Below are 24,570 nucleotides of genomic sequence, written 5' to 3'. Positions count from 1 at the left end.
AGAAAAAAAGGCTGGGCACAGTGACTCATGCCTGTAACTCAGCACTTTGGGGGGCAGAAGTGGGCATATCACTTAAGTTCAGAAGTTTTTGTATTTTTGTTAGAGATGTTTTGCCATGTTGCTCATTCTGGTCTTGTACTCCTGAACTTAAGTGATATATCCATCTTGGCCTCCCAAAGGGCTGGGTTATAGGCATGAGGCACTAACCTCAGCCCTTTTTTCCTTCTTTCTTTTTTTTTTTTTTTTTCCAGACTAGCTCTCACTGTTACCCAGGCTGCACTGCAGCGGCGTGGTCACGGTTTGCTGCCACCTCAACCTTCTGGGCTCAAGCAATCCTCCCACCTCAGCCTCTGAAATAGCTGGGACCACAGGTACACACCACAACACCTGGCTAATTTTTTGTATTTATGGTAAAGATGGGGCTTTGCCGTGTTGCTCAGTCTTGTCTCAAACTTGTGAACTCGAGTCTTCTGCCCACCTTGGCCTCCCAAAGTGCTGTGTTACTGGCATGAACCACAGTGTCAGCCCCTGCTTTTTTTCTTCTTTTTTTTTTTTTTCCTTTCAGTTTTTTTGAGATTCGATCTCACTCTGTTACCAAGGCTGGAGTGCACTGGTGTGGTCATGGCTTGCTGCAGCCTCATCATTTTGGGCTAAATGGATCCTCCCACCTCAGCCTCTTGAATAGCTGAAACCACAGGTGCACACAGATGCCTGGCTAGTTTTTTGTATTTTTGCTAGAGATGGTGTTCTGCCATGTTGCCCAGTGTGGTCTCTAACTCCTGAACTCTAGTGACTGCCCAGCTTGGCCTCCCAAAATGCTGGGTTACAGACATGAGCCCCTGTGCCTAGCCCCTATTTCTTCTTTTTTCCTTTTTTTTTTTTTTTTTTTTTGTTTTCTTTTGAGATTAGGTGTCACTCTGTTACCCAGGCTGGAGTGCAGGGGGGGTGATCACGGCTTGATGCAGCCTTGAACTCCAGATCCTCCCACCTCAGTCTCTTGGATAGCTGGGACCAAAGGTGAACAATTTTTTGTATTTTTGGTAGAGATGTAGTTTTGCCATGTTGCCCAGTCTTGTCTTGAACTCCTGAACTCAAGTCATCTGCTCGCCTTGGCCTTTCAAAGGGCTGAATTACAGGTGTGAGCCACTGTGCCCAACCCTTTTTTCTTTTTGTTTTTTTGTGATATTTGGTCTCACTCTGTTACCCAGGCTGAAGGGCAGTGGTGTGGTCACGGCTTGCTGCAGCCTCAACCTTCTCTGCTTAAGCGATGCTCCCATTCAGCTTCTCGAATAGCTGAAACCACAGGTGCACACCACCATGCCTGGCTAATTTTTGGTATTTTTGGTAGAGATGGAGTTTTGCCATGTTTCCCAGTCTGGTTTCAAACTTCTGAACTCAGGTGATCTGCTTACATTGGCCTCTTAAATTGCTGGGTTACAGGCATGAGCCACTGTGCCCAGCCCTTTTTTATTTTATTTATTTATTTGTTTGAAATTAGGTCTTGTTCTGTTACCCAGGCTAGACTTCAGCGGTGTGATCATGGCTTAACCTCCTGCGCTCTAGCAATCTGCCTACCTCAGCCTCCCAAAATGCTAGATTACAGGCATGAGCCACTGTGTCTAGCTCTTTTATCTTCTTTTTTCTACTTTTTAGATTATGTCTTGCTCTGTTACCCAGACTGGAGTGCAGTGACGTGATCACAGCTTGCTGCAGCCTCAAACTTCTGAGCTCAAGCAATCCTCCCATCTCAGCCTCTTGAATAGCTGGGACCACCGGTGCACACTGCCATGTCTGGCTAATTTTTTGAATTTTTGGTAGAGATGGGGTTTTGCCACGTTACCCAGTCTGGTCTCAAACTCCTAAACTCAAGTGATTTGCCCATTTTGGCCTCCCAAAGTGCTGCATTACAGGCGTGAGCCAATGTGCCCAGCCCCTCTTTTCTTTTCTTTTTCTTCTTCTTTTTTTTCGTTCTTTTTGAGATTAGGTTTGGCTCTGTCACTGTGGCTGGAGTGCAGTGGCGTGGTCATGGGTTGCTGCAGCCTCAGCCTCCTGGGCTCAAGCAATCTTCTCATCTCAGCCTCTCGAATGCCTTAAACCACAAGTGCACACCACCATGCCTGGCTATTTTTTTTTTTTATTTTTGTATTTTTGGTAGAGATGGAGTTTTGCCATGTTGCCCAGTCTTGTCTCCAGCTCCAGAACACAAGTGATCTGCCCACCTAGGCCTCCCAAAGTTGTGGATTACAGGTTTGAGCCACTGTGCCCTGCACTTTTTTCTTCTCTTTCTTTTTTCTTCCTTTTTTTTTTTTTTTTTTTTTTTTTTGAGATTAGGTCTCGTTGTTTTACCCAGGCTGGAGTGCAGTGGCGTGGTCAAGCCTTGCTGCAGGCTCAACTGCCTGGGCTCAAGCGATCCTACTGCCTCAGTCTCTTGAATAGCTGGGACCACAGGTGCACACCACCATGCCTGACTAATTATTTGTATTTATAGTAGAGATGGGGTTTTGCCATGTTGCCCAATCTGGTCTTGAACTTCAAACTCAAGTGATCTCCTAACCTCCGCCTCCCCAGTTGGGAGTTACAAGCGTCATCCAATGTGTCCAGCCCTTTACTCTCTCTCTCTCTCTGTTTTATTTTTTTAATTAGGGCACTCTTTTACCCAGGCTGGAGTGCAGTGGCATGGTAACAGCTTGCTGCAGCCTCAACCTTTTGGGCTAAAGCAAGTCTCTTATCTCAGCCCCTGAATCACTGAAACCACAGGTGCACACCATCATGCCTAATATTTTGGAGATGGGGTTTCACCATGTTGCCCATTGTGGTCTCAAACCTCTGAACTGATCTGCCCACCTGTCCTCCCAAAGTGCTGGGTTACAGGTGTGAGCCACTGTGCTCAGTTATTTCTTCTCCTCCTTCCTCCTCCTCCTCCCTCCTCCTTCTCTTCCTCCTTCCCTTCTTCTCCTTCTCCTTCTCCTCCTTCTTTTCTTCTTCTTCCTTCTTTCCTCTTTCTTTTTTTGAGGTTAGGTCTCGCTCTGTTTCCCAGGCTGGAGTGCAGTGGTGTGATCATGGCTTGCTGTGGCCTTAACCTCATGAGCCTCCCACCTCAGCTTCTTGAATAGCAAGGACGACAGGTTTACACCAACACGCCTGGCTACTTTTTTATTTTATTTTTTGTGGAGATGTAGTTTTGCCATGTTGCCCAGTCTTGTCTCAAACTCATGAACTCAAGTGATCTGCTCTCCTTGGCCTCCCAAAGTTCTGGGTTACAGGCATGAGTTACTGTGACTAGCCCTTTTATCTTTTTAAATCTTTTTTTAGATTAGGTCGCCATCTGTCACCCAGGCTGGCGTGCAGTGGCATGGTCGTGGCTTTCTGCAGCCTCAACCTCCTGGACTCATGCGATCCTCCCACCTCAGCCTCTTGAATAGCTGGGACCACAGGTGCCCACGACCACACCTTTTTTGTATTATTGGTAGAGATGGAGATTGCCATGTTGCCCAGTCTGGTCTTGAACTCCTGAACTCAAGTGATCTGCCCTCTTTGGCCTCCCAAAGGGCTGGGTTACAGGCGTGAGCCACTGTCCTCAGCCCTTTTTTGTTGTTTCTTTGTTTTGAGATTAGGTGTCGCTCTGTTACCCAGGCTGGAGTGCAGTGGCGTGGTCATGGCTTGATGTGGCCTCAACTTCCAGGGCTCAAGTGAATCTCCCACCTCAGCCTGTTGAATTGCTGGGATCACAGGTGCACACCACCACACCTGGCTAATTTTTTGTGTTTTTGGTAGAGATGGGGTTTTGCCAGCTTGTACAGTTTGGTCTTGAACTTCTGAACTCAAGTGATATGCCCACCTCAGCCTCCCAAAGTATTGGATTACAGGCATGAGCCACTGTGCCCAGCCCTTTTTTCTTTGTTTTTCTTTTTTATTTGAGAGTAGGTCTCGCTCTGTTTCTCAGGTTGGAGTACGGTGACGTGGTCATGAATTTGCAGCCTCAGCCTTTCGGGCTCAAATGAGCCTCCCACTTCAGCATCTTGAATAGCTGAAACCACAGGTGCACACCACCACGCCTGGCTATTTTGTTTTGTATTTTTGGTAGAGATGGGGTTTGGTCATGTTGCCTAGGCAAGTCTTGAACTCCTGAACTCAAGTGATTGACTCACCTTGTCCTCCCAAAGTGCTGGGTTGCAGGCATAAGCCACTGTGCCCAGCCCTTTTTTTCTTGCTGTTTTTTTTATATTTGAGATTAGGTCTCGCTCTCTAACCCAGGCTGGAGTGCAACGGCATGATCACCGCTTGGTACAGCTCCAACCTCCTGAGCTGGAGCGATCTTCCCATCCAGCCCTCTTGAATAGCTGAGGCCACAGGTGCACACCAGTAAGCCTGGCTAATATTTTGTATTTTTCCTGTCGATGGGCTTTTTCCATGTTGCCCAGTTTGCTCCAACCTCTGAACTCAAGTGATTTGCCCACCTTTGCCTCAAAGTACTGGGTTACAGGCATGAGCCACTGTGCACAGCCCTTTTTTTCTTTTCTTTTCTTTCTCTTTTTTTTTTTTTTTGGAATTAGGTCTCACTCTGTTACGCAGGCTGGAGCGCAGTAGCATGGCTGCGGCTTGCTGCAGCCTCAAATTCCTGAGCTCAAGTGATCTTCCCACCTCAGCCTCTTGAATAGGTGAAACCACAGGTGTACCCCACCAGTCCTCGCTAATTTTTTGTGTTTCTGGTAGACATAGGGTTTTGCCGTGTTGCCCAGTCTGGTCTCAAACTCCTGAACTCAAGTGATCTACCCACTGAGGCCTCCCAAAGTGCTGGGTTACAGGCTTGATCCAGTGTGTCCACCCCTTTTTTCTTCTTGTTTCTTTTTCTTGCTTTTTCCTTTTTCTCTTTAGATTAGGTCTCTCTCTGTTACCCAGGCTTGAGTTCAGTAGTGTGCTCATGGCTTGCTGCAGCCTCAACCTCCTGGGCTCAAGCAATCCTCCTGCCTCAGCCTCTTGAATACCTGGGACCACAGGTGCACACCACCATGCTGGGCTAATTTTTTTGTATTTTTGTTAGAGATGGGGTTTTAGGTCTCACTCTTTTATGCAGGCTGGAGTGCAGTGGCATGATCATGGCTTGCTGCAGCAAAAAAGATTAAATAATTTAAAAAAAAAAAAAAAGAAGAAGAAAGGGCTGTGCACAATGGCTTATGCCTGTAACTCAGTACATTGAAAAGCTGAGGTGGGAAGATTATTGAATTCAGCAGTTTGAGACCAGACTGAGCAACATGGCAAAACCCCATCTCTACCAATAGTACAAAAAATTAGCGAGGCAAGGTGGTGTGTACCTCTGGTTTCAACTATTCAAGAGGCTGAGGTGGGAGAATCACTAGAGCCCAAAAGGTTGAGGTTGTAGCAAGCCATAGTCATGCCAGTGCACTCCAGCCTGTTGGATAACAGAGCAAGACCTAATCTAAAAAAAGAGAAAAAAAAATTGGCCATACCTGGTGTTGTGTTCCACCTATTTAAGAGGATGAGTGGGAAGATCATGTGAGCCTAAGATGTTAAGATTGCATCAAGCTGTGATCACACCACTCCACTCCAGCCTGGGTAACAGAGTGAGATATACTCTCAGAAAAAAAAAAAAAAAGGCTGGGCACAGTGGCTCACGCCTGTAACCCAGCACTGGGAGGCTAAGGTAGGCAGATCACTTGAGTTCAAAAGTTTGAGACCAGACTGGGAAACATGGCAAAACCCTATCTCTACCAAAAATACAAAAAATTAGCCAGGTTGATGGTGTGCATCTGAAGCCCCAGCTATTCAAGAGGCTGAGGTGGGAGGATCGCTTGAGCCCAGGAGGTTGAGGCTGCAGGAACTTGTGATCATGCCACTGCACTCCAGCCTGGGTAACAGAGCGAGACCTAATTCCCCCCCCCCCACCAAAAAGAGAAAATACTGGGCACAGTGGCTCACGCCTGTAACCCAGCACTTTGGGAGGCTGAGGTAGACAGATCGCTTGAGTTCAGGAGTTCAAGACCAGACTGGGAAACATGGCAAAACCCCATCTCTACCAAAAATACAAAAATTAGCCAGGCTGGTGTTGTGCACCTGTGGCCCCAGCTATTTAAGAGGCTGAGGAGGGAGGATCACTTGAGCCCAAAAGGTAGAGGGTGCAGCAAGCCGTGATCACGCCACTCTATTCCAGCCTGGGTAACAGAGTGAGACCTAATCTCAAAAAGAAAAAAAAAAAACATGAAGAAAAAAGGGCTGGACACACCATGTTGGCCAGGCTGGTCTCGAACTCCTGACCTCAGGTGATGCACCCACCTCACTTCCCCAGGTGCTAAAATTACAGGCGTGAGCCACCACGCCTAGCCTCAATCCCCAAAATTGAATGTAAAACTTTTGGATTGCTAGTGCATTCAGGTATGTGGAATGGGAGAACAGAATTGTCTCTAGAGGAAGACAATATTATAAACCTCAAAACACTACAAACTGCGTTGTAGAAAATGTTTGGCACACAACTAAGGTGACGAGGCTCAGTAGGAGACAACGCAACATGAGCCAAGAACTAGCAGAATCGATGACAGAAACGTGCTCGGAGATTCCAGATATTGGAATCAGGCACAGGCTACAAAATAACCATACTTAATATGTTCAAAGAAGTAAAATATAAGATGAAAGAGTTTAGAAAACTACAAAACAATAGCACAGCAGGTATTTAAAAAGTAAATTCTAATTGAGAAGTTCAGTAGCAATAACTCAGGGTGCAGAGGCTCATGCCTGTAATCTCAGCACTTTGGGAGGCTGAGGCGGGAGAAGTGCTTGAGGCCCAGGAATCTGAGACCAGCCTGGGCAACATAGCGAGATCTGATCTCTACAAAAAGTCAAAGACTTAGTTGGGTGTGTTGGTGTGTGCCTATAGGTCTAACTACTCAGGAGAGTGAGGTGGGAGGATCACCTAAGCCCAGAAGTTTGAGGTTGCATTGAGCTGTGATCGCCACACTGCACTCCATCCTGGGTGGTAGAACAAGACTGTCTCTTAGAAAGAAAGAGAAAAATACAATAACTAAAATTAATAATTCCATGCATGGTTTTCAGAGCCAATTAGACACAGTTGAGAGAGAATTAGTGAACTGGAAGATATTAAAAGTAACGGCTGGCCAGGCGCAGTGGCTCACACCTGTAATCTCAGCAGGTTGGGAGATAGAGGCGGGCAGATCACCTGAGGTCAGGAGTTTGAGACCAGCCCGGTCAACATGGTAAAACTCCATTTCTACTAAAAATACAAAAATTAGCCAGGAGTGGTGGTACACGCCTGTACTCACAGCTACTTGGGAGGCTGAGGGAGGAGAATTGCTCAGACCTGGGAGGTGGAGGTTGGCCTGAGTGAGAGAGTGAAACTCAACAAATGAAAAAATAAAAATAAAAATAAATGAAAGCAATGGCAAAAACCGCAATTACTTTTGCACCAACCTAGTAATTCAGAAGCAAATATTCAGAATGAAACATGAGGGGACAAAAAGAAATAAACACACAGAAGAGAAAGTAAGTGATATAGAGAACTCACCAGGTATCTTCTATAGGTATATTTTCATAATTTTTAAAATATAATTTTAAAAATACAGGCATGAGCCACCACACCTGCCCAGATGTCTTTATTTGTCTTGTTATCTGGCAGATATTTTAGCTAAGATTGCAACTGGAGCTGCAGGTATTTCCTTTGGTACACTGAAGGTGTCATCATGGTCTTCTGGTTTCTGAGGTTTCTGTTGAGAAGTTGTCTGTCAGCCTAATTGTTGCTCCTTTGAAGGCAATGTGAATTTTTTCTCAGACACTTTTTTAAAAGGGGGAACAGAAAAGGGGTCATGCACTCCCAGAGCGCTGGATTACAGGGTCTCACTTTGTCACCCAGGCTGGAGGGCAGTGGTGCAATCTTGGCTCACTGCAGCCTGGACCTCCTGGGCTCAAGCAGTCCTCCCACCTCAGCCCCTCAAGTAGCTGGGACTACAGGCATGCACCACCACATATTTGACTAAGTCAAATACACCTTTAGTCACCATCCCAGAAAAAATGGAAAGAGGGGCCAGGTGCAGTGGCTCACAGCTGCAATCCCAGCACTTTGGGAGGCCAAAGCCGGCAGATTGCCTGAGCCCAGGAGTTCAATACCAGCCTGGGCAACATGGTGTAACCCCGACTCTACAAAATATAGGAAAATTGGCCAGATGTGGTGGTGCACGCCTGTGGTCCCAGCTACCAGGGAGGCTGATCTGGGAGCATCACTTGGGCCTGGGAGCTCTAGGCTGCAGTGAGCACTCCAGCCTGGGCAACAGAGCAAGACCCTGATCCAAGTAAATAAATAAATAAATAAAATAAAGGAATGGAAAGAGATAATGAGGCAGAAGCACTATTTAAAAAAATAATGACAGAGAATATTTTTTAAATTATAAAAATAATAGTTCACAGATTTAAGAAGCCTCATGAACCCCAGGCAGGACAAATAAAAGTAATAGCAGACCAGTCCATAATAGTAGACACATTATGATAAAATTGCAGGAAACCAAAGGCAAAAAAAAATTTTTTTTTAATCTTAAAAGTATCTGAGCCAGGTACAGTGGCTCATGCCTGTAATGCCAGCACTTTGGGAGGCTGAGGTGGGTGGTTTGCTTGAGCTCAGGCATTAAAGACTGGCCTGGGAACATGGTGAAACCCTGTCTCTACAAAAAATATAAAAATTAGTCAGTGTGGTGGTGCACGCCTGTAGTCCCAGCTCCTTGAACTGCTGAGGTGGGAGGATTACTTGAAGCCAGGAGGTCCAGGCTATAGTGAGCCGAGCTCACACCACTGCACTTCAGCCTGGGTGACAACGTGAGACCCTGTAATCCAACACTTTGGGATTGCACGACCCCCCCTTTTTTTGTCTCCTACCAAAGAGGAGTATGTGAGAAAAAATTCAGATTGCCTTCAAAGGACCAACAATTAGGCAAACAGACAATATCTCAACAGAAACCACAGGAACCAGAAGACCATGGAATGACATTGTCAGTGTGTCAAAAGAAAATAACTGCCAGCCTCAAGTTCCATTCTTTGTGAAAATATCTGTCAGTGAAGAAGACAAAGATATTTGAGCCAGGTGTGGTGGCTCGTGCCTGTAATCCCAAGACTTTGGGAGGCTGGGGAAGGAGGATTGCTTGAGCCTAGGAGGTAGAGGCCAGCCTGGGCAACATGATAAAACCCCGTCTCCACAAAAAATATAAAAATTAGCCAGCCATGGTGGTGTGTGCCTGTAGTCCCAGCTACTCAGGAGGTTGAAGCAGAAGCATCACTTGAACCCCAGAGGGGGAGGTTTCAGTGAACTGAGACTGTGCTACTGCACTTCCGCCTGCGCAACAGAGTGAGACTCCGTCTAAAAAAAACAAAACAAAACACACAAAAAGAAAACAAAGAAACGAAAAACAAATAAGGCCAGACACGGTGGCTCACACCTGTAATCCTAGCACTTTGGGAGGCCGAGGTGGGCAGATCATGAGGTCAGGATTTCGAGACCAGCCTGACCGACATGGTGAAATTCTGTCTCTACTAAAAAAATACAAAAATTAGCTAGATGTGGTGGCAGGTGCCTGCAATCCCAGCTACTCAGGAGAGTAAGTCAGGAGAATCACTTGAACCCGGGAGGAGGAGGTTGCAGTGAGCGAAGATTGCACCACTACATTCCAGCCTGAATAACAGAGTGAGACTCTGTCTCAAAAAAAAGTAATAATAAAAATAAAATTAAAATTAAAAAAAAAAAGAAATAAAAACAAAAGTAGCCCTAGAGAGTCGACTTTTAGGACAGGATTCCAGAACTCACTCATCAGATGGTAACAGGGCCCCCTGCTGGTGGTGAGCATGTTGTGGAAGCCAGAAACCCTCTTCTCCTGCCCAGAGCAGAAGAGGCTGAAAATCAGACATGGAATTGAATTATAGGGATGGTGGAACTGCAAAGGATCATCTGTAATGGGCTGCATATGCTAAATTCAGGGCCTCTGATAGAAAAGTACTGAGGCCAGGCACATTGGCTCATGCCTCTAATCCTTACATTTTGAAGATGCCAAGGTGTGAGGATCGATTCAGCCCTGGATTTGGAGACCAGCCTCGGCAACATAGGGAGACTCTGTCTCTACAAAATATTTGAAAATTAGTAGGGTGTGGTATCACGTGCCTGGGGTCCCAGATACTCAGGAGGCTGAGGTGGAAGGATTGCATGAGCCCAAGAGGTTGAGGCTACAGCAAGCCATGATCAGGCCGCTGTACACCAGCCTGGGTAACAGAGCGAGACGTGATCTCAGAAACAGCAACAACAACAAGGCACTGGGCACAGTGGCTCCCACCTCTAACCCAGCACTTTGATAGGATGAGTCGGGCAGATAACTTGAGTTCAGGAGTTTGAGACTAGACAGGACAACATGGCAAAACCCCATGACTACCAAAAATACAAAAATTTAGCCAAGCGTGCTGGTGTGCACCAGTGGTCTCAGTTTTTCAAGGGGTGTAGGTGGGAGGATCGCTTGAATCCAGAAGGTTGAGACTGCAGCAAGCCATGATCACACCAAAGCCCTCTAGCCTGGGTTACAGAGCGAAACCTAACATTCAAAAAAAGAAAATAAAAGAAAGGGCTTAGCACTGTGGCTCAGGTCTACAACCCAGCACTATGGGAGGTGGAGATGGACAGATCACTTGAGCTCAGGAGTTCCAAACCAGACTGAATAACTAGCCTGGAGTGGTGGTGTGCACCTGTGGTCCCAGCTATTCAAGAGGCTCAGGTGGGAGGATAGCTTGAGTCCAGAAGGTTGAGGCTGCATCAGACCGTGATATGCCACAGCCCTCCAGCCTGGGTTACAGAGCGAGATCTAACATCAAAAAACAAAACAAAAAACAAGAAAAGGGGGAAAAAGTAGAAAAAAGGGCTTGGCACTGTGGCTCACATTTGTAACCCAGCACTTTGGGAGGTGCAAGTGGGCGGATCACTGGAGTTCAGGAGTTCCAGACCAGACTGGGTAACATGGCAAAACCCCATCTCTACCAAAAATTCAAAAAATTAGCCAGGCTTGGTGGTGTGCACCTGTGGTCCTAGTTATACAAGAGGCTGAGGTGGGAGGATCACTTGAGTCCAAAAGGTTGAGGCTGCAGCAAGCCATGGTCACGCCACTGCACTCCAGCCTGGGTAACAGAGTAAGACCTAATCTAAAAAACAAAAAGAAAAGAAAAGAAAAAGAAAAAGGGCTGGGCACAGTGGCTCACGTCTGCAAACCAGCACTTTAAGAGGCAGAGGTGGGCAGATCACTTGAGTTCAGGAGTTCGAGACCAGACTGGGAAACATGGCAAAACCCCATCTCTGTCAAAAATATAAACAATTAGCCAGCATGGTGGTGTGCACCTGTGGTCCCAGCTATTCAAGAGGCTCAGGTGGGAGGATCGCTTGAGCCCAGAAGGTTGAGGCTGCAGCAAGCTGTGATCATGTCACTGCACTCCAGCCTGGGTAATGAAGTCAGACCTAATCTAAATAAAAAACAAAAAAGAAAAAAAGGCTGGGCATAGTGGCTCACGCCTATAACCCAGCACTTTGGGAGACTGAGGTGGGCAGATCACTTGAGTTCAGGAGTTCAAGACTAGACTAGGCAACATGGCAAGACCCCATTTCTAAAAGAAAAATACAAGAAATTAGCAGGTGTGGTGGTGTGCAGCTGTGGCCTTAGTGATTCAAGAGGCTGAGGTGGGAGGATCGCTTGAGCCCAGGAGGTTGATGCTACAGCAAGCTGTGATCACACCACTGCACTCCAGCCTGGGCCATAGAGAGAGACCTAATCTAAAACAAACAATCAAACAGAAAAAAGAATAAAGTAAACAATAGGATAATAGGGTTGGACACCGAGGCTCACGACTGTCACCCAGCAATTTAGAAAGCCAAGGTAGGTAGATCACTTGAGTTCAGGAGTTTGAGACCAGACTGGGAAATATGGCAAAAACCCATCTCTACCAAAAATTCAAAATATTAGCCAGGTCTGGTGGTGTTCTCCTGTGGTCTCAGCTATACAAAAGGCTGAGGTGGGAGGATCGCTTGAGCCCAGGAGATTGTGGCTGGAGCAGGCTGTGATCACGCCACTGCACTCCAGCCTGGGTTACAGAGCGAGACCTGACTTCAAAAACAAAAACAAACAAACAGAAAAACAGAACAAAGAAAGAAAAAAAGGGCTTGGCTCTGTGGCTGACGTCTGTAATTCAGCACTTTGGGAGGCCGAGGTGGTCAGTTTACTTGAGTTCAGGAGTTTGAGACCAGACTGGGCAACATGGCAAAACCCCATCTCTAACAAAAATAAAAAAAATTGGCCAGGAGTGGTGGTGTGCATCTGTGGTCCCAGCTATTCAAGAGGCTGAGGAAAGAGGATTGTTTGAGCCCAGGAGGTTGGGGCTGCAGCAAGCTGTGATCCCGCCACTGCACTCCAACCTGGGTTACAGAGTGAGACCTAATCTCAAAAAACAAAAAACAAACAGAAAAAAATAGAAAAAAGAAGAAAATTAGCTAGGCACGGTGGCTCACATCTGTAACCCTGGACTTTGGGAGGCCAAGGTTGGCAGCTCACTTGAGTTCAAAAGTTCGAGACTAGGCTGGACAACATGGCAAAACGCTATCCCTACCAAAAATGGAAAAATTAGCCAGGTGTGGTGAGGTGCACCTGTGGTCCCAGCTATTCAAGAGGCTCAGGTGGGAGGATTGCTTGAGCCCAGGAGGTTGAGGCTGCAGCAAGCCATGATCATGCCACTGCACTCCAGCCTGGGTAACAGAGCCAGACTCAATCTCAAATAAATAAATAAATAAATAAATAAATAATAGAAGAAAAACAAAAAAGGGCTGGGCACTATGTCTCACGCTTGTAACCCAGCACTTTGGAAGGTGGGCAGATTTTTTGAATTCAGGAGTTTGAGATCAGACTGGGCAATATGGCAAGGCCCTGTCTCCACAAAAAATAAAATTAGGCTTGGTGGCATGTGCCTGCAGTCCCAGCCACTCAGGAGGCTCAGGTGGAAGGATCACATGAACCCAGGAGGTCAAGGCTGCAGTGAGCTATGACTGCGCCACTGCCCTCCAGCCTGGGCAGCAGAGCAAGAGCCTATCTCTAAAACAAGAAACAAAGTGCACCACTGTGTGGATACCAGCTTCTGGCATGTGCACCTGACCTCACTTGGCCCCATTGGTGAGTGGGAGGCTGCCTGCTGTCTTCTAGAACATTCCTACCACTATACCTGTGTCCCTCCTGTGTTCCCCGGCAGGCTTTGTGAGGGGGCCTGTCACCTACCCCTCTGGCTGCCATAAGGCAGAGCTCAAACCTCCCCTGCCCCTGAGGACCTTTTGCTGAGGAGCCTTCCCCACCCACAGGCTCCTCATTTCAGAGCTTTTGGTGGGGTGAGTACAAGGATTGACTCTCTGCTACCAGCAGGGAGGAACTATCCCTAGGGTTGAGTCTCTGGATGGCATATGAGGGCCTAGACGAGGACCCAGATGCCTGTAACCTGAAGGGCAAGGCCCTTGGCTGCCCGGGCTTCATACAGCCTCTCATCCAGCCTGACCTTCAGGGAAAGGCCAGACCCCGCATCCTTTGGTCTTGATTCCTACTGGGAACTCTGGTCACTCTGGCTTACCTACTTTGACTCCAGAGGTAATGCTGACATCCCCCCGTGAGACGGAGTGACAGACTGAGACTAAGTAGGGTCACCTGGCTCAGGGTCACCATAGCCAGGCAGAGCTCAGGTCCTGGTCGGGTTCAAGGTTTTCCCCAACACTCTTCTAGCTCTGGTACCCGGGTTCTTCCTCACCCAGCTGCAGCTCCCCCCGTCCCTTCTATCAGGTGGCAGAGAACCTGGCAGGCTGTGACCCATAGTAGACTTCACTTTCCCTCTGGTGAGGGATGAGAACCAGCTTGGGGCGGGAGGGAAGAGCGGCCTGGGGACCCTCCCAGTCCTGCCTCTCGCATGTGAAGGATGCTGTCTGGGCAGTAGCATGGTTTAGGCGACACAAGGTGGCCTCTAAGTTTATAGCCTGGCCTCAGGCAGTTGCTGCCATACCACCTTCTCTTCTGCACGTCCTGACCTGGCACCCCACCTAGTTCAAGGTCCTCAGCCTCCTCACCCCACCTGGTTAAAGGTCCTCAGCCTCGTCACCCCACCTAGTTCAAGGTCCTCAGCCTCGTCACCCCACCTGGTTAAAGGTCCTCAGCCTCGTCACCCCACCTGGTTAAAGGTCCTCAGCCTCGTCACCCCACCTGGTTAAAGGTCCTCAGCCTCGTCATCCCACCTGGTTAAAGGTCCTCAGCCTCGTCTCCACACCTGGCTAAAGGTCCTCAGCCTCCTCACCCCACCTAAATGTCCTCAGCCTCCTCACCCACCTAAATGTCCTCAGCCTCCTCACTCCACCTGGTTAAAGGTTTCAGCCTCCTCACCCCACCTGGTTAAAGGTCCTCAGCCTCCTCACCCCACCTAAATGTCCTCAGCCTCCTCACCCCACCTAAAGGTCCTCAGCCTCCTCACTCTACCTGGTTAAAGGTTTCAGCCTCCTCACCCCACCTGGTTAAAGGTCCTCAGGCCTCAGTTAAATGCCTGTCCCCTGGGCATTTCCCCCACTCCCTGCCCAGGCACAGCTGTCCTTGCCTTGGACTCATCTTCAGAGAGTCTTGTCCAGCACACAGCTTTGCTGGACATCACAGGCGGGCCAGGCTCCCTGCCCAGCACTAACATCTCTTTGTGAGTCTGAACCCGACTGAGCTGTAGCTTCAGGGTCAGGGTAGGCTCTGACTTAATTGATGTGACCCAGGACCAGGGGGTTTATTGATGGTGTGACATCTGCTTAAGTTCTTGGCCTCTGTGGTCTCTTTGTGGCACAATACCCCTCTCTCCCATGCTTACGTGCCCACGTGTGGCTACAAGTGCCTTTCCTACCACCATCCCTACTTCAGGCCGGTGTGGCTCTAGGCAGAAGCGTGAGCGCAGAGCCAGGCCTGGGTGGACGTTCTACAGGTGCGGCAGGAGCTGACAGCCCTGGCCACCCAGCCCGTGGCCATCCATTCCCGTTCACCATGGCTGGCGCCTAGTCCGCCATCCTTCCAGGGCCAGACCTGGAACCAAACTGACTTTTGTCTGTCCCTGGTTTCCCTCGGGCCTGCCAGGTTCTTGGCTGAGCATGATGGTCTTGCCCATTTCCTTGATTATCCTCAATAAGAGATTTATAGAGCCACTTGCAGACATCACATCTGTCCACCAGGTTCTCACCAGAGACAAGACTGCCTTGGGCCAGGCCTGGGATAGTCAGGGGTCACACTCGCCTGTTGGGACCAACTTCAGTGACTTCAATCTAGGCAATGGACTGATGGGCGGCTGCCCCTTCTCCTCTGCTTGGGAGAGGCAGGAGAGGAAGTTCAGGCAGGAGATGTGCCTGCTGCCCCCGAGGCTGGTTGGAAGCAGGGCGCACACCTGTGCCTGTCTCACCTTACTGCAGGTGCAATGGAGGCTGAACCCCTTTCCTGGTCTCCTGCAGGTGTGGAATTCAGCTTTCTGGTGGGTGTCAGCGTGGGCTCCAGTCTCTCCTGGCCCTAGGGAACCCTGGGATCTGTGAGGTCCTGGCCCAGGCGGGATTGTTTCCCACATTGTCACCTCCCCATACTGTCAGCCCCCCAAACATGGGGCTGCGTGCTGTGCCCTGGGTGGGACATCGGAAGGAGTTCCACCTTCCAGGTTTAGATCCCGGTAGAGCCTCTGCCATGGGGATGTAGTGGCCGAGATAGATGGGGTTGAACCAGCCCTGTCACTTGGGCCTTGGGAGAGTCGTCTGTGCCCTGCTTCCCTTTCCCCAGCAGCCGGAAGGGGTTAATAGCACCTATTGCATCCACACTTGAGTGCTCACTTGTTAGTGGGAACTGGGTCCTGGAGGAGGTGCAGGCAGAGCCACTGAGGCAGCACTGCAGTTCGACCTGGGTCTGAGTGCCAGCTCCTGGCTGTGAGATGCACCTCTCCCACTGTTTATCCATCTGGAGGATAGGGCTGTGCCATTCTGGGCTCACTGTGACAATTCAGCTAGCCTGGGTGAGTTGGCGGTGGCCTGAGATGGGTTTGAGGTAGGCTGGAAGTGCGTCTTGCGTGTCCCCTTTCCCCCACGGGGAAGACCCACTTAGAGAAGCCTCACATGTCTGTGTGGAGGAACCCGCCTTCCCTGCCCCTCAGCTGTCATCTGTCCCTTCCCAGCCCCGTCTGCTGTCCTGCAGGTTCTGGTGGTGGCCGTCCAGCCTGGTGTCCATCTGGCTGGTCCACTCTTCCAGGCGGACCTCTCTCCTCATGTGGTGCAGTTGCCACTGTGGCACCTCCAGACAGGCCACACTCACCCCAGGGGCTCCCTTCCCTGCTGCGTGCCCCCAATGCCAGGTATGTGCCACCTCCCTAAAGCCGGCTGTGTTCACCAGCTGGGTTTGAACTCTGTCTCTGTGTAAGGCCTCATGCAAAGCCTGAAACAGCCTGGGTTGCGGAGAGCCAGGAGACCAAAGCCTGAAGAGGAGGCAAGAGTCCTCCAGAGCCCACTTAGCCAGCCTCAGCCTCAGGGCTGCGTCCATCCTGGTCCTGGCTCCAGTGAGCCAGTTCTCTCCCGTAATGCCTGCAAGGGCTCCTGTGGCGATGAGGTAGCTGGAGAGAACAAGGCTGCCATCACCCTCCCTCCCTGAGAAGGCCTCATGAGGCACGTTGTAGGCATCTGGGCATTCTGGGGGGCATCTTCCAGGGACCCTCCTGCACCCTGCTCGGTCCTGGCTCTCTAGTCAGAAATTGCGGGTGCTTGGACAGTGGGGTTGACCCAGGACAGATGCATATGCAAGAGTGGTCTTCGGGGTGCTGGGGTGGGGGAAGGGGCGCTTCAGGGATAGGAAGGAGAAGGCTGTGCATTCCAGAAGTACAGAGGAACTGGCTGCCGGCCACAGTCAACCCCAATGTGGTGACCTTTCTACCCGCCGTCTCTGATGTCTTGGTGCTGCTGGCCTCTGTCTTTGGCCATGTAAGCTCATGGTCTGGGCTCTGGGGGTCCCCTCACTGGGTCTGCACACACCTTGCAGGTAGGGGAGCCTTTGGGCCAGGACTTTCCTTGGCTCCCTCTTCCAGGTCGTGGGTTCAAAGACCATTCCCGGGTTCCACCACCGCTGCATCTCAGTGGTGTCCTGATGGGCGCAGGGGCTGCTGGGACTTTCCAGCTTAAGGCCCTTTCCTACCCTGGTGTTCCCAGGGGGTGGCCAAACCTGCCCCTCCACAACACCCCCAGGCCACTGAGGGGCTACAGGGGCGGCCACAGTCTCTGTCCTGGGAGTCTGCCTTGTCTCAGGCCAGAAAATGAGCCACAGGGACCTGGCTGCAGCATAGTGAATCAGAGCTGCTGGGTGTGGGGGGCCGGGGAGAGGGGTGGGCCTTGCCCTCAGCAGCCCCCATTTCCACTCTGACTCCTTCTCCTTCTCACTCTTCCTCCTCCTGTGGGCTCTACCTGGGGCCCTCCCAGCTCCTCACACCAGATGACTATCTAACTATTTAGAAATCACAATCAGCGTTTCTCTTAGGATTGGCAGTCCCTCCAGTTCTACTGGGCCAGACCAGGTGGGCATAGCGTGCCCCTGCCCCAGCCCTTTTCGGGCGGGCTTCTGACCCCTTCCTGTTCGCTCTGTGGCTCAGTTCCTGCCCCAGGGAGGGAAACTTAGCCCAGCTCTGTGGGGATGGAGGTGCCCTGTGAGCGCCATGGGAGGGCTGCTGAGCTGCGGAGTCTTGCTGTCTGAGGCCCGCTGTGATGGGCCACCCCAGGGCCGGCCTGAGCAGCCCACCTCCGAGGGCTCTGTGATGGGAATGTACAGGATCAGACCTCGCCCTTTCCTCCTGGCTGGCTCTGCCCTAGCCCCCGGTGCCCCGTGTGTGAGCACCCAGCTCACTCTCATTCCTCCCTCTCCAAAGCGTGGTCCCTGGCAGCAGACAACGGACCCCCCAGCTGCGCCTGAGTCCTCTGTGTGGTCTAGCTGTGTGTGCTGAGGAGGCTCTTGGCCACCGTTTCCCTCTCTGTAAACGAGCCCGATACCTGTGGCATGGAGGCTGGGCCCCGAGCACTGGAGCAGGGCCCTGAGTGAGCGCGGACGGGGAAGCAGGGGTGTCCTCTGCTTTATGCATCTTGGGGATGGCAGCAGCCTCCCTGCGTGGGTTGACAAGGCACGGCTTCCCCATCCCGCCTCTGTCCCAGCCCTGCAGGCTCAGTCCTTGGGGGCTTAGGAGGGAAGAAGTCCTGGCTGTGTGACCTTGGACTGGTGCCTGGCCCTCGGTGGCTGAGTTCCCGGGAAAGGCAGCAGTGTTGGAACTCGGGATTCATTCCTCAGGGTTGAGGCGCTGTCTGGAAGCCATGGGGCAAGGTGAAGGGCAGGAGAGCACAGGTTTGGAGTTGCGGTTTCAGCAGAGGGAGCAGCAGGGTGAGGGGCCGCCTGTGTGTAGAGGAAAGGGAGTGAGGCCAGGAGTGAGGACTGAGTCTGGGTGCCCCCGGGATGGCGCTGCCTCTCCTCCCACATCCACCTGGCCCGGGAATTGGGAGAAGAAAGGCCAAGAGACAGAGGGAAGACTGAGTTGGGGCCACACATGTCCTTCCTGGACCTGGCGTGCCACTGTCTGGCCCTCATGCGGTGGAAGTTGGGGAAAGGAGATTCCCTCCCACCCTCTGTGCCCTGCCCCGGGTCTCCTGGCCTCCTGTGGTCCTAAGTTCAGTCTCTGTTAGCTCTCAACATCATTTCTAGGGTTGGTGGGAAGCAGCTGGGAATGGGCTAGGGTAGGTGGTGTGGGCTTGGGGGAGTCTGCTCAGCCTCCTGGGCCACTGCCCACAGTAGCAGGAGCTTTTCTGGCACACTGACTGCACCACTCCCGCACTGCCAGCATCGGCCCCCCAGGAGTGTTTGCAGGAGGCCTTGGCAGCGGGGGCGGCAGACCCCACCCAGAAGAAACACCTGGCAGGGCTTTCGGAGAAGGGCCCTCCACTTACCTGTCTGGAGAGCGTCTGTACTGCCCTGTGTGCTTCTACACCCCAGGCTGGACACCCTGAGGCACACCCTCCACTTTAGCACCTTGACAAGAAGGGTGGGGACATTGGGATCAGGCCCAGCCCCCTGGCCCCACACCCCACCGCCCCAGCTGGAGGGTGAGGAGAGACTGGGCTTGGGTGTGGGAATCAGGGGTGTAAAGGGACCTGCTCACCCCTCAGCTTGGCTCAGAGGGTCGAGGGGTCAACGGCTCAGCCTGCCCCTTAAGGAAGGAGCCCGGGCCCAGCCACACTCACCAGGACAAGGGCAAGTGTAAGGAGCAGGAGGCCCAGGATGAGGAGAGCCACGGCATAGCCAGGAAGAAAGCTTCCAGCAGTTGAGGCTGCGGGGCTAGGGGTGCCTGGAGCAGAGCAAGAAGGCCATGGCCAGGCGGGGCCCTGCCTCCCAGGCTTCTGGGAAGGCAGAGTCTGGACCCAGAAGGTGCTGTGGGACTAGAGAGCTGGGGCTAGGGGCAGCTTGGAGGGCTCCATGAGGAGGGGAGGCAGGCTTCAGATCAGGGCATGCGGAGGCAGCGAGTCCGAGGGAGGAGGCCGATGGACAGAGGGAGGGGGCCTGCAGAGGGAAGGAGGTACTGACCAAAGTCTGGAATGACCATCTCTACCAAGAGGCCCTCTGCCTCCCACAGGGTGTGCAGACCCTGGCGCACGTGGTCCCACACGAGGGCCTGGGCTGGTGCCTCCCTGAAGAAGGTGGCTCCCATTCTGGCAGTCAGTGGGTCCAGCCTGGTGGGTGGGTCATTGCAGACTTCAGGGTCCTGGACAGCCTGGGGGGCTAGGGGAGGTCATCTCTTCCAGCCTCCTGCCCTCCACCCCAGAACCCAGGTCTGAGCTCTGGGTCACCCACGGCCACCTCAGACCCACCGGAACTCCTCCACCACCACTTGTTCAAAGTTCTGCAGAGGTCTGAGGACGAGGGTCAGCTGGGGGGTCAGGAGAGGATGAAGAGGGTCACAGCTGTACTAAAGCCTTGTGCAGTCATTCCCATCCCCCCGGGGCCTCTTCCCCAGCCCCCTTCATCCCAGCACTTCACCCATCTGCTCAGCTGCCCCTGAAGTGCCCAGAACTCAGGGCTGGCTCTGTCCTCCAAGGCCTTGGTGTGGGGCTGGCCCAGGATCTGCAGCCACACTTCAGACAGCACCAGCTCTGCCTTCTCCCCTAGAACCACAGGGGTGGAGGCGGCATCAGCCTGTGCCCCTCTGCTGGAAGCCCTGCCGTGGGACCCACACCCAAGCGTTCATGTTCCGTCCAGGGGCCAGCTGCGGTTGATCTAAGGGCCACACTCCTTGCTGCCTGTTTTTGTGTGGTCCATGAGCTAAGAATGGCTTTCACATGTTTAAATGGTTGAAAACATGGAAAATAGAATAATATCTTGTGACACATGAGAAGTACGTGATATGCAAACTTCCAGGTCCGTAAAAGAAGATTTTCAGGAATGTGGCTGTGCTCATTTGCTGACATGTTACCTGGGGCTGCTTTCTTGCTTCAGGGCAGGGTGTGAGTAGGTGGTGACGGACACCCACTGGCCTGCAGAGCCTGACAGAGCTCCCATCTGGCCCTCTACAGAAACGTTTGCCGCCTCCTGCACTAATCCATCCAGTGGAATACACTGCTCACCCGAGACCTGATGCTAGGAGGAAATGCTGCTGATAATTTAACATTTGCTGTTGTTATGTTTTGTTTTGTCTCTGCTCTGGTGGGAGACATGTAAGAAATTTCACTCCCTGGGAGGAGGTCACGGTGCCTATGGCCAAAGCCCTCTTGACGAGGACATGTGGGGAGCTCTACCATCTGCTAAGAGGGTTGTGATGGGCCCTCTGTGTTGGGGAGTGAAGAGAGAATGCTGCCGGTCTGCTGGGAGCTGGCTCCCTGGGGAGCAGAGATGGTGGTTAGGGCCTGCAGAGGTGGAGGCCCAAACTAGTCTGGTCTCTGGAGCTGCCGGCGTGGAGAATAGCTGTGTAGGAGTGGGTGCAAGGGCAGAGCCCGAAGGGGGCACCCCTGACTGCACCCCAGAAGGCTGTAGGAGGACGAGCACCGTCTGTGGCTGAGGGGTCGTTGGAGAGCAGCCCCGGGCTGTGTGTAGCTGGAGACACTGTCCGGACACAGCGCTCTCCTGATGTGGTGCGGAGCGGCTTTCTCTGGACGGCACAAGCTTGCAGAAGTTGTCCCATCAGGAGGCCCCAAGAAGAGATATGGCTTCCCGTATCCCCAGCACTGGGACAGAGCTGAGTGCCTTGGCCCCTGACTCGGTGGGACAGATCTTGTCACGCATGTGAGGACTCAGTGAGGTCCTGGGCAATCGGAGGTGGCTGGACCCTCTCGTCCCGCTGATCCCGGCTGCCCCTTGCCTCTAACCAGCTCCTTGCTAAAGCTCTATGCCCTCTTCCTCTCTGTAACCCCAACACATGAGCAAGTATTGTCTGAAGGAAATTCTGCCCATTCTCTAGAAGGGAACAGCGAGGGAAGAGCCTGCTGGCCCAAAGACACACAGGGGTCGCAGCCCCGACTCACCATTGGCCACGATGCTGGATTTCTGGAGAATGGGGTCTCTTATGTTTTGGGCCAAGTAATTAGCCAGGCCTTGGAGGTGGGTAGGGACGGGGGTCTGGAACTTGTATTCGATATACACGCCCACCCACTGGTCCGCATTGCTGGAGAAGCACAACGGGAGAGTGCAGGGGTCACAAGCTCTTTCCCGTACTTTTCTAGTAGCAGGTAGGGTGTCCCCACCGTGCACCCCTCCAGCGTTCGGGCTCCCTGCCTGGTAGGCAGAGCCAGCTTACACGGCCAAGCTGCAGCTGCCTGGGACAAAGTCCTTTCCCAGGTAGTCCAAACCTACATCCCTACATCCTGGTTCTGGGACAGAGCTGCTTCCTTATGCCCCAGGACAGCCCCCAAGAGAGCAGCAGGGCTGGCTGGGGATGGGAGGGCGATCTCACACACCTGAAGAGGAGCAGGGGCCTCTCCTGGGGACTTGCCTTGTAGAATCCTGACACCACTGGCGTGACCTGTGGGGAAGCCTGGAGGTCGGGGCAGGCCCGGGAGCCGTCTCTCCTGAGACACAGTGTGGGGAGGGGACCAGGTGAGGCAGGAGGCAGGACCTGGGAGGGAGCACACCCTGAAACACGTGTCCTGGGTGGGGGCATCTGTTTACAGAGCCTGGCTGTGTTCCCACTCAGACAGAGTCACCTCCCCCTTCAGACCACCCTCTCCCCCAGGGCAGGGCATGGCACGGTGCCCTCCACACCTGCCTTCCCCCACAGTGCCACAGCTGGGTGCTGCCTGCATGCTGGGAGGTCTGCTTCCATAGTGAGCGTTTTGGGGCCCAGAAGGGGTAGAACAGGCCACCTCACCTGTTGGAGGATCTGACCTTCCAGCAGGACAAAGGGGACAGAGCCACGTACGAGGAGCTGCGGCAGGAAGGGCTTCATGGCTGTGAAGCGGATACTGATGGTCTCCCGGGCCAGGGTGATCAGGTCAGCCCCTGTAGAGCCGTGGGTGGGAGTTCTGGAGGCACCAGGACCCTCCTCACCCCCTGCACCGCCAGCTGCTTCAGGGTCAGGGCAGAAGCTGAATCCCTCTAGGGAGTCTACCCAGTCCCCCACCGCCCCACCCCGGCCCCGGGCAGGTGAAAAGGCACTTCGGTAGGGGCTGGGGATGGGACTCACCATCAGAGGTGAGGCTGTTCTCAGCCAGTGACAGCTTCCCCAGCATCTGCCCTGAGCTCTTCACTTTGCGATACAAAGCCCAGAGGACTTCACAGGGAGAAGGGCCTGGGGCATGGCCCCCAAATACAAGGGAGGCGTTCACGGCTACAGAGCCAGGCCTGTGGGGGCAGAGCCACATCCTCAGCCAGGGCCAGTGGGGGCATGATGGGTCGTTTGCGCCCAGTGGGGGCCTGGGAGCTGGGCAGAGTTGGCATCCCAAGGGAGCAAAGTCCACAGGGGAAGCCGCGGGCCACACAGAGAAAAGCCTCCCTGTGTGACTCCAGGCAGGTCACCCCACCCCTCTGGGCCTTGGCTGGCTCCTTGGTACAAGGGGACTAATGATCCCTTTTCCAGCCACTCAATGAAACTGAGTTCCCTTGAACACCCCAGCAAGCTGGCTGTCATGGGAATACCATGAATCCTGCCCAGGGAAAGCCCAGGGCAGGTTACCCAGCCAGGCAGCAGCTGGCTGTGAGCTCTCAGGACGCTAATCTGGGTCACACTGCGAAAAAGAACTTTGGTTGCATCACAAGGAGCTCTGGAGAGAGGGAAGTGAGAGGCCTGAAGGATCTCTGAAAGCCAGTGGGAGATGGACTAATTGCCCATGTCCTGAGGAGGTAGCCTGGCCTCAGCAGGGCACTGAAGAAGCTTTTGGGGAGATGCCAGGAAACAAGAGTCCAGAATAACTTTTGTCCTTCCTGTGAGCACTTATGTGCTGTGCGTCTTGAAGTTGGGGAGAGAAAACTTCTCTTCTGGCTCAGGACAGGGACGTCATAGAAGAAAGCTTCAGTTTTTAAAAGGGAAAACTGTCTGAGCAGCTCTGGAGTATGGCCTGGACAGAGAGTGAGCTTCCTGTCCCTGGATGCATTCGAGCCTTTAAACGACTTGCAGGATTCAAAGTTCACACAGCTCACAACTCAAGTGGGCCTGCAGCGATTCGGACCTTTTCAGCCTTCCTCATGCCATTGCAGGGCTCCTCTCCAGTGTCTCCCCCAGCATCCTCTTCCCCCAGAGGCTCAGAGTCGAGGGCCCGGCCCAAGGGATTTGCATTCCTTTGCATATCATTTACATGCCTGCTGCCATTGCTGTCCTGCCTTCCCCACTGCACTCCGACAATGCCTGGCATTCCTGTTCAAATCCTGCAGCTGGAATCAGGGCTCAGGGTAGGTCAAGGGCATCTGAGGTCATATAGCACAGCCAGTGGCAGAATCAGACGTGGGCCTCCTCCCTGCCTGTCCATGGCTCGTCTTGCCTGTCCCCTGGGATGCTCCTGATCAGCAGGTGGAAGGGGCAGGGCTAGGCACCTGGGACAGTGCCCTCGTGGCTGAGAAGGGTCAGAGCAGCTGGTGGGTGAGGGGTGGGCCCTGACAGCCACGTGCACTCACCTGAAGACCAGGACACCGATGCGCTGGAAGCTGGGGAAGGCCTCCTGGTAGAGGGACTGGAGCTGAGAACAGGCAGAGGCATGGAAGGCCGGCACGTGCCATCCACTGCCACCTTCCCTCCTACCCTATCCCGCCCCCACACTGCACCCCACCGCCTACCCTCGTCCACCCTCAATCCTTTCTTCGTGGCCCCTCACGGACCACCTGGAATTCCCTGGCCCTGCCCAAGCTGCTCCTCACACAGCAGCCAGAGATACCCTGCCAATCACCCTCTGCTGAAAGTCTCAAGTTCTGTCTGGGCACCGAGGCTCATGCCTGGAATCCCAACACTCTGGGAAGCTGAGGCAGGAAGATTGCTGAGCCCAGGAGTTCAAAGCCAGCCTGGACAACATGGTAA

At 52.6% G+C, this 24,570-nt stretch overlaps 2 protein-coding genes across 4 annotated transcripts in view; both read right to left on the bottom strand.

Moving 5' to 3' along the window:
- Positions 1–24,570, bottom strand: part of PRELID3A (PRELI domain containing 3A) — a 152,034-nt gene that overhangs the window by 45,419 nt on the left and 82,045 nt on the right. The window lies entirely within an intron of this gene.
- LOC116561332 (taste receptor cell protein 1) lies at positions 20,013–22,795 on the bottom strand. Its single transcript, XM_032293094.1, has 5 exons — positions 22,750–22,795; positions 22,435–22,565; positions 22,025–22,089; positions 21,593–21,732; positions 20,013–20,239 (listed from the first exon to the last, which is right to left on the bottom strand). The coding sequence occupies exons 1-5, from the start codon at positions 22,793–22,795 to the stop codon at positions 20,013–20,015; spliced, it is 609 nt and encodes a 202-aa protein (XP_032148985.1).

Source organism: Sapajus apella, unplaced genomic scaffold (genome assembly GCF_009761245.1).
Source record: "Sapajus apella isolate SASKATOON/1434 unplaced genomic scaffold, GSC_monkey_1.0 scaffold29, whole genome shotgun sequence".
Classification (NCBI taxonomy): domain Eukaryota; kingdom Metazoa; phylum Chordata; class Mammalia; order Primates; family Cebidae; genus Sapajus; species Sapajus apella.
This window is presented reverse-complemented; position numbering and strand designations above follow the sequence as displayed.